Here is a 10,507-nt window from a genome sequence, read left to right as displayed (position 1 = left end):
TAAATGCCCAAGGCTTCACCTGAGAGTTTCTATAGCGTTTGACATCTTATTAATAATCCTCAATGATGACGAGGAAGAAACTCTTGATTGAGTTCTTTCCTCTTGATTCTCTCATGTTCTCTGCAAGGTTGGACCTTAAAAGTGGACACCCAATTTGGAGCTCTTTTTTGTTTTCTTCCCGTCCAGATACTGCTCCTATACAGGAGTTTCTTATGGATAAGAAGAAGGCACCAAAAAGATTCAATTCCAAAAATTAATATTAGGATATGTATTCTGCCAAGAGGGGAATATTAGGTTGAAGTTATAATGGATTGTTTGAAATACAGCCTACAACTTTTCATAATAAACTCAATTCCTTTTCTTTATAAAGACAACTCAACTTATTGCTACCTACTTAAATGAATATTCAAAAGTTGTCTGTATAAATTTTCAATAAATAATTATGAATAAATACAACCAAGGAACTTTCAATAGTATGTAAAAATCTAAATGAAAATAGTCAATTTTTTTGGAATGTTGTGCTACACTTTTTATAACCTTCAGAATGATGTCTAGCAAGCCATTGCCAAAATTCTAGTCACATAACTACATAACAGATGAAGACAGAAATAAATTAGAGGATTCCTTTCTAGCCAATACAAAACATTTATTCTTTTGGAAGACTTTTTCCATTTGTACATAACCTTGAGTTTCTAATAACTTCTCGTAATATGAGATATGAATAATTGAATATTCATGTTTTCCTAAAGAAACCCTAGTACCTGAACATAGTGAGTAAGTGTGACTTATTCATATCACCAGCCTGTATGACTACGTTTTTGGTGAATTGCCCTTACAGTTCTATATCATTAACATGCAATGCATTTGTTACTTTGTCCTGGCATCTATACTTTCTTCACCACTAAAATAATGGCCATCTGAAAGGATTCTTTTATGTGTGTTCCAGTGTTTTCTCCTTGTTCTGCTAATTAGATGAGTTAGAAACCAAGATACTCTTTCTGAATCCATATGTGGAAACAAAATCACAACTATGTAAACATCCTTAGCTTATCTATGAGAAAATCAAGTTAATTGTAAAAGAGACCACAAGAGCAGCAAATCTAGAGGGTTTCTCTTTACCTGGTTGTTTCTGTTGTGCCAGAAAAGTTGGCAGTAGATTTCTGAATGTAGCTCAGCCCACATATGTCTGGTGAAAAAGTACAATGATGAGTTTAGTGTTAGAAAATGTCAGTATGAATACTCATTTAATTGTGAATACATGGCACCAGAAACTTCAATTATGTTGTACACCAAAATTTGAATATTGTAACAATTACAAAGAGGGAGTAAGATTAAGGAAAAGCAAAATTAAAAATAAAACTCATTAGAATATTTAGCTCAGGGCCAGGTGTGGTGGCACACACCTTTAATGCCAGCACTCAAGAGGCAGAGGCAGGTGTATTTTTGAGTTCGGGGCCAGCCGGTTCTACAGATTGAGTTCCAGGACAGCCAGAGCTATATAGAAAAACCTTGTCTCGCCAAAAAAAAAAAAAAGAAAGAAAGAAAGAGAAAGAAAGAGAAAGAAAGAGAAACAAACAAACCAAAAAGAGAATATTTCACTCAAAGGAAAAAGCATGGTGGAAGGTATGCATCACGAGATGGAACATTGACAACATATATCACTTTGTAACTGGCTCTGAATGATCTTTGATGCAAAACTATTAGGATAAACATAATATTTTTAAAAGTCTTTGTATTGTGTACAATCTCCTCCAGTCTGCACTCTGAAACTTACAATATTTAATCACGTCAAAATTTCTTCAGGCGAGACTATGACATTTATTCAAAGGAAGTATAAATTCTCAGGGTTTTTGTTTGTCAATTTGTTCTTCAAAGGTCCTTAAATATGTTGTTCATTAATGTGACCTATGTCTCTAAGATTTTTTCACTTAAATGATCCTGGAATTCATTATTACAATTAATCTGAGTAGTAATGGTGAGCTATAGTTCAGTCATATGACCAGCCAATTTCATTCATTTCCTATTATAAAATATTTTGACATGTACACTACAGTATGTACTATTCATCACATTTAATAATACAGTGAAGAAGGGTGGAAACAGAAGGTGTCTTCTTATAACGACATACTTTCAGTTTGAACTTACTGTTTTATGCATAGTGACCCTTAGGGATTCCATACTTCTTACAGTTAATACTCTTGCCTCCCCAGAGGCCTAACAGACTGCCTTGAGTAGAATAGACCTCTCAAAACAACAGAAGATTTTTATTTCATGTCTGTGGTCTTTGTTTCTATTTGGCTCACAGGAGACTGGAAAAAGCGATAAAGGACTTCTTGAGTCTCCCTCTCCAACAAGATGCCTAAAGAATAACAGAAAAGTATGTACATCTATCAATGTCCTGAGAAATTCTTTATCCAGTAAAAAACAAGTCTTCTCCTGGAATTAGTTTCGTTTACATTTATAATTCAAACACACAAACACAAACACACACACACAAACCATGTGGACACATGCAAGCATACATAATCAATGTACACACACATACATACACACAAACCACATATCCTAAATAGGAAATTTTTATATTATAGTTATGAAAAAGAGCAATGCCTTAATCTAGTGTTGTGATAGCTTGGCTGTGTATATGGGAACAAAACAAAACTCTCAAAAGAAAAGATTCATCACGTTTATTATACAAGTGTTCTTATTCAAACATGTACCAAGGCATATTAGAAAATCTCATTATTGACTAACACTATTGGCTTCATTTATGGTGTAGTGAGATTAGTATCTTAAACCCTAGCTAGAAAGGCCTTACCTCATTGAAAATCAACAGGTATATATCTACATGGCAGACTATAATAACAAAAAATCTCAGGGCAGGCATTGGCATATACACATGGCATGAAGATATATACGTAAGTAAATAAAAACAAAGTTCAAAATAAGTTTTCTCTTGCTAGCTTATGATGGTTGGTCAAACTATAATGTGGAATAAATGTTTATATTCACCTACAAAAGAACTCACCCAATACAGTGTTTTTCCAGGCAGTTTTACATTCATTATTAGAAAAGTAGGGTAAATGACATTTATTCCATCCCTCTGCAGCCTGGACATCACAATCTCATATTCTTAAAGAAAAACTTCCATTATTTCATATCCCAGAATTACATGAGAATTCACAGGGCTTAGGCATAACCACAAGCCATCTAATGTATAGCATTTGTCTTTCATTAGAGAGAACACAACCCATTTTATTAAAATTCATTTTTATTTCTAATGGTGTTCATCTACTAGGACAGATGAAAAAGAGAAAAGAATATGAATCTACAAAATGATCCATGACTTCTAACCCTTGCAGGAACCCCTGATTTCAACCTGAATGTATTGTATATGAGGAGTTTAGGAGCAGTCCTTTGTTTCTGCTGATATCAAGCTAATGATATAGTAATCTCCTAACTTGTCATGCAATTAATAGTGACTATCTCCTCTACATATGCAGATGAGTAGGATGGGGATTGGGTCAACTTGATGCCAAATATTATGCTTGTAATTGGAATCATACAAACAATATACTTGTTTAATCAAGACAAAAATAACTTTGCTGAAGTTCCAAGTCATGATTGCAAATGGTTAAAGAATACCCATAGTCATCCTTCAATACCTGGGATCCAAATCAGCAAGAACACCAAAAACTGGGAGGGAGTCTTTATGGCTGTACTGTAAATAGACATTAATTGATTCCTAGATAGGGTACAACAAGACTAACAAAAAGTTCCAAGTGAGAATAGTGGACCAAACCAAATAATTAGGGCCTGGGAAGGGCTAATTTTTCTTAGTAACTCTACTGTGCTGTGCCTGGGTCTCCCATAATAGAACAGAATATTGGAAAAAAATTGCGGCCAATTATTTTGGCCAATGGGAGACCTTTTTGTTTTTTTTTGTTTTTTTTTTTTTTGTTTTGTTTTTGTTTTTCAAGACAGGGTTTCTCTGTATAGCTCTGGCTGTCCTGGAACTTACTTTGTAGACCAGACTGGCCTTGAACTCAGAAATCCTCCTGCCTCTGCCTCCCAAGTGCTGGGATTAAAGGATTGCGCCACCACGAAAAGATTCTTTGATACATTTTCAGCATTGAAGTAGATACTGGCACTAGTGATTTTTCATTTTCTGCTTTAGATGAGTAACATGAAGAGAAAAACTGTTTACAACTTGAACTCTTACTCTCAAATGTTTATACTTATAGCCCCTATATCAGGAGAATGTAAGCTCACTTATTCTACCAAATAAGTCATTGGGGCAGGGAAGGGGGGGGGGTTGGAGACTGTCCTTTACCAAGTGTGCACTTAAGCAACCTAGACATTTGAATATTCCTATAGTGAATTTTCATTTTTATTGTATGTCATTTGTTGAACCAACTACTTACCCTAGTTAGTGATATCCCCATGAGCATTTATGGGGTTTTGTCTTCTGAAACATGGTAACCCTATGGTCACATTTAATACTGGAGAATATTTTTATATTCTATAATACTAAAGGTTCTGGATCTCCAGAAACCACTATAGCACTAACTGCTCAGTATAAATTCAGTCTGGAGGTGAACTTGTCATCCAGATTAGGATTTTGACTGCCATGATCTTTCAGATAGATAATGACTGTTTTTTGAGTTCAAGATTGCAATAGCCACATTGTATCCAGAGGATAGCATTTCACAGCTTTCCTATTTTCTCAGTTTTCCATTTTATCTGCACCAATTCCATGACATTTTCTGAGACTTGAGATAGAAATATAAGCTAGATGTTCCATATTAACTTAAGCACTCAGGTCTGAGTGTGTCATTATTCTGACTAGTCATGTATTTCTCCATTAACTTCTGATTAATTGAAAAACAAGCTTCAATAACCAAAATAGACAAGAAGTACAGAAACCAAATGCCTGGACATTTGTATAATTACATAATTTTTCAATTACCAGAGAGTATTCATGTAATATAAAATGCTGTCATACCATAGAATGATTGATTTATCCAGCTTTAGTCTCTTATTAGCAGTTACTTTGTCCATAGTAACTTGATTCTATCATGTTCTGTGTCCAAAAAGTGTCTTCTATTCATGAATACAGTACTACTATCAAGGTTTATTGAGAATGTAAGATAAACTACAATAGCTTGTATTATTTTGGTACCTATATATTCAGATAATTTTACTAGGAAACAGATTATATCAGGTACATCATAGCAACCTGAGAATTTGTAGGATTTTCAGGAACCTTCCATCAAAAGAAACTCAGAAAATCACTTTCCTTATTACTAATGTCCTTTGAGGTAAAATAAAGTGGAAAACACTGAGTTTGGATACAGTCCTGTTTTACTGACAATCCAGGGGTTCTATTCCAGTTAACAGTGTTATTTTGCCTACTCTCAGGATTTCCAGTTACACCATAAATCTTTCTTAGGGTGGAATACCATGAAGAATTACCATTTCAATGTTTACATGTATTCAGGAGTCATCCTTGTTCATGCCTTGTTTATGCATCAGCCATTAGAACACCTGAATGCAGCATCTCTGATGTTTCTAGGAGACACAGTCTGCCTTAAGGTTTTAATTCTCTTAACAGAAATCATGGCCAAGGCAGGTCTTATAAGGACAACATTTATTTGGGCCTGGTTTGCAGGTTCTGAGGTTCAGTCTATTATCATCAGGCAGTAACATGGCAGCATTCAGGCAGGCATAGTAAGAGAAGAACTGAAAGTTCTATTTCTTCATTTGAAAGCTGCTAGCAGAATACAGGCTATGAGGTATCTAAGATGAAGGCCTTAAAGCCATACCTACAATGTCCCACCTACTCCAACAAGGCCACACCTCATAGTGCCACTCTCTGTGATGAGCATATACAAACCATCACAATATGTTAGAGCAAATCTCCAGTTTCTCTGTCTCTTAAAATATTTCTACCCACTCTGCAATGATTCTGAAAAAATATAAAACAAAATTCTAGGCCTTTCGGCCCAGGCTTGGGAATGTGACCTCTGTGACTCAATGCTCCAAGGTATGCTAATCATAAAACAGATGGCAACATTCCTCCACCCACCCTGCTTCCTGGGTTCAAAGAGTGTTCATTCAAAGAATGTGCTATTGTTAGGGGCTCTTAGAACCTGTCTTGAGAGATAACTGGAACAACTACTAGGTATTCCTTGTGACACTCCTGACTTTGCACTTCCTTGGGACTCTTAACTGGTATCTTTAGTATTTTCCAACAATGCCCTCCCTACTTCCTTGGTTGTGGTTTCTTCCTTTAAATACCCCCTTACTCAGCTACTTGGCACCATGGTCCTCTACCCTGTGTGGTGTAAGACCTTGGGCCCAAGAGCACTCTTGAATTAAAAGTCCTCTTGCAGTTTGCAGCAAGACTGTTTCTTGTGAGTGATTTAGGATGTCGCCTCTCCTGAGTCAGAACTTGAGGGAGTCCTCATGTTGTGGGTCTTTCAATTCCTGCAAAATAGGTGCAGAAAGTATGTTGTAGTTGGATAATTAAGGATTGGTCAGCATATAATCTCCTAATATCTGCATTTTGATAATTTATGGAGTATTTTTAGAATGGTAACATGTGTTGCAAAGGGAATTGCACATCAAATATCTAAACCATATGAATTAAACAAACTTTATTTATGTAAGAGTAGAGGTAATAAGTAGCTATGAGTCAGAGAAAGAGCAAGGAGTGTATGTGGATTTGTATGAATGGAGGAAAAAGTAGTGGCAAACATTATGTGGCTATGTTATGATTTTTAAAAGGTAAGAAAATGAGTATAATTTATCTTAACCTTTTTCTTCCACCTAATTCAAGACCAAAGAGTTGACAAAACTTACCAAAATAAGAAAAGGGATAAATATTTCAATAAGAAAAAAGTGCATTGATTGTGCACCATAACCCCCTTTTGGAAATCTGTCCCTCCTCTAAGAATTGAAAAGTAGAACCTATCCAGTTGGGGAATCTCAGTGAGGCCTATAAAGTTTAGATGGTGTTGAAATTATAGAGATATTCAATATAATGTATCTTAAAATACTAATAGTATATTTGGTAGTTCAGGTAAGCAAAATTTTCCATTTGTAAGGCTACAAAATTACTGCATTTTTAACGTAAACCTTAGTTCAAATTGCAAGTATTTAACATTTTCTATACCATTTTATGTGGTATCACTACTCTTCCTTGGTTCTGAGCAGTAGCAACAACCTATGACTCTAAAGTAGCCACATGATTGCAAGAACACAGCATAATGTGCCATCAATTTAAAACATCATGGCATATTCTGCAGTTTGTTATATTATGGCTTTATATTAAATGACTTTGTACCATTCAGTTCTATATTATTGTATCTTTATGTAATCTCACATTATCTCAGAGAACATTTTATATCTCTTTTTTCATTTCATGAAGTCATGAAATGTGGTATAAGTGTGAACATGTCTGTGTGAACACTATTTTATTTATGTTTGTAACGATTGGAAATAAAGAATCACCACATTTGTCATAGTAGTTTTTTTGTTCTAAACATACTACTACTTGGCTCACAGTCCTATAATTGTAATACTTCCTCTAGACTGCAAAGTGGATATTATACAGCCCTGCCTTCACTTTGGTTATGTTAACAGTAGATGGCAGCACAATCACATTTCTGTTTTTGTTTGTTTAGCTTTAAAAAAAAATTATTAGATATTTTCTTCTTTTACATTTCAAATGCTATCCCAAATGTCCCCTATACCCCACCCCCGACCTGCTCTCCTACCCACCCATTCCCACTTCTTGACCCTGGCGTTCCCCTGTACTAGGGCATATGAAGTTTGCTAGACCAACGGGCCTCTCTTCTCAATGATGGCTGACTAGGCCATCTTCTGCTATGTATGCAGCTAGAGACAGGAGCTCTGGGTGTACTGGTTAGTTCATATTGTTCTTCCATCTATAGGATGGAAGACCCCTTCAGTTCTTGGGTACTTTCCCTAGCTCCTCCATTGGGACACTGTGTTCTATCCAATAGATGACTGTGGGTATCTACTTCTATATTTGCCAGTCACTCGCATAGCCACACAAGAGAAAGCTATGTCAGGGTTTTGTCATCAAAATCTTACTGGCATATGCAATAGTGTCTGCTTTTGGTTGCTCTTTATGATCAATAAGACAAAAAGACAACCAATAGATTGGGAATGTATTTTTACCAATCCTAAATTTCATACAGCACAATCACACTTCCATTCAGTCACTAACACCAGCCCTAGAGCTGTAATTACATGAGATTATAAAACAAGAATTACTCTTTTTCCACAACCTCACCAGCATCTGCATCACCTCATTNTTTTAGCCATTCTGAGTTGTGTGAGATGGAATCACAGGGTTGTTTTGATTTGCATATCCCTGATGACTAAGGATGATGAACAATTCCTTAGGTGCTTTTCAAATATTTGGTATTGCTCAGTAGATTATTCTTTGTTAAGCTCTATATCCAGTTTTTTAAATAGGGTATTTAGTTCTCTGGCGTCTAACTTATTGAATTCTTTGTATATATTTAATATTAGCCCTGTATAAGATATAGGATTGGTAAAGTTCTTTTGCCAATCTGTTGGTTGCCGTATTGTACTATTGACAATGTCCTTTGCCTTACAGATGCTTTGCAATTTTATGATATCCCATATGCCAGTTCTGATCTTAAGGCATAAGCTATTGGTGTTCTGTTCAGGAAATTTTCCCCTGTGCTCATGTGCTCAAGAATCTTTTCCACTTTCTCTTCTATTAGTTTTCGTGTATCTGGTTTTATGCATAGCTGATGGGATTGCAGGCTTGTACACCACTCTGGAAATCGCTTTTGTATCTTTAAATGGTGAAATATAAAGCGCATATTCACAGAAAATTAATAGAATATTTTTCCTTCTGTATAAACAGAATAAGACTAGCAACTAGTTACTAAATACAATGAAAGATGAAAATGTGTGTTATTCAGAAAGAAGCTTGTCATTTAGTTAGAATAGTTTCCTTAGAAAGGCATACTTAATAAGTAACTTGATTTCAACAATTCTTAGGTCAGTATCTCTCAATTACATCTATCAATTCACAGAGTCTCTCAGTTGTTTTTCATAATAGTTGATTAAAAAATGGAAGAAGTCTTTCATGAAGGGAGAAATGATAAATCATTCCTAAAATCTAGAGATATAGTCATGCTTCATCATGGCTATGCTCACTTTAACATTATAGGATGATAATTAAAACTTTATCTAAGGTAAATTAAAACAAATTTTAAATAAATTGTTTTATTCACTTTTCAACACTATATTTTCCTCCTTCTCCTCCCAGTACCCACTCATTCAAGTCCTTCCCCATTCCCTCAGTGTTTTCTATAAGTAAAATGTTTGATCAAACTTAGACTTAAATTTGCAGACTCGGGGGCTGTCGAGCTTTATAAATAAATATAATTTATTTGAAAAGTGCTCTCAGATTCTCTCAGATAATAAATAGAACAGGAATTAAACAGTTTCAGGGCACATGAAATACTGAGAATGGTGATTATTCAGCGTAGTTTTAGATGAGTGCATCTTCATGAACCTACAGCCCATATTCTCCCATGTGTTTATCAGCCAGAACTGCCTAGAATATATCATGCTATTTGCATATTTAATTTTCAGTAACCACAAATATCTCACAGTTGTTTTAAAGCAAAGTACTTATGAGAATAGCAGTAATTAGCTAGGGACCGAAATTCAAAGACAAAATGTATTTTCAGGTGCAGATTTTCAGCTTCCTACTAATCAGTGCCTCAGGTAACAGAGGGCAGGAAATTTGACATCAGTATCCAACCAAAATTATTTTCCCTGGGGAATTTGAGTCTAAAATACAGTTTTTTTTCTTTTTCTTTCATCTGAATGTTAGGTGGTATAAAATTATTTTTGTATCTCTATTTCTACTAACCCCTCTCTCTCCATTTTGCTTTTTTCTAGTCACAATGTCCAGAGGACAAATTGTTCTCACCCAGTCTCCAGCAATCATGTCTGCATCTTCAGGGGAGAAGGTCACCATGACATGTAGTGCCAGCTCAAGTGTAAGTTACATGTACTGGTACCAGCAGAAGCCAGGATCCTCCCCCAAACTCTGGATTTATGACACATCCAACCTGGCTTCTGGAGTCCCTGCTCGCTTCAGTGGCAGTGGGTCTGGGACCTCTTATTCTCTCACAATCAGCAGCATGGAGGCTGAAGATGCTGCCACTTATTACTGCCAGCAGTGGAGAAGTCACCCAACCACACAGTGATACAGACTAGAACAAAAACCCTCTAAGTCCTTAGGGTCTAGCTACTTCCTCCTAGAAATAAACTGTGGCCAGTGGTTTGATTGCAGTAGTCCCCACAGGGTGTTCTGTTTTACAATGTCATTTGCATATTTATATGAATGTCTCTATAATATTCCANTGTACTTCAGTGCTGTTCTCAAATAGTCTACATTTCCAGTGTTTATTTATTCTCAATTTTT

At 35.6% G+C, this 10,507-nt stretch overlaps 1 gene segment (V, D, J or C); it reads left to right on the top strand.

Moving 5' to 3' along the window:
• Positions 1 to 9,716: 9,716 nt before the first annotated feature.
• LOC110288494 lies at positions 9,717 to 10,289 on the top strand. The segment is given in 2 exon segments: positions 9,717 to 9,801; positions 9,979 to 10,289. Coding segments are annotated over 2 exon segments (360 nt in total).
• The last annotated feature ends 218 nt before the right edge of the window (positions 10,290 to 10,507 follow it).

The sequence above is a fragment of the Mus caroli genome, unplaced genomic scaffold (genome assembly GCF_900094665.2).
Source record: "Mus caroli unplaced genomic scaffold, CAROLI_EIJ_v1.1 scaffold_16972_1, whole genome shotgun sequence".
NCBI classification, from domain to species: Eukaryota; Metazoa; Chordata; class Mammalia; order Rodentia; family Muridae; genus Mus; species Mus caroli.
Note: the sequence above shows the minus strand (reverse complement) of the source record. Positions and strands in the feature narration are given on the sequence as shown.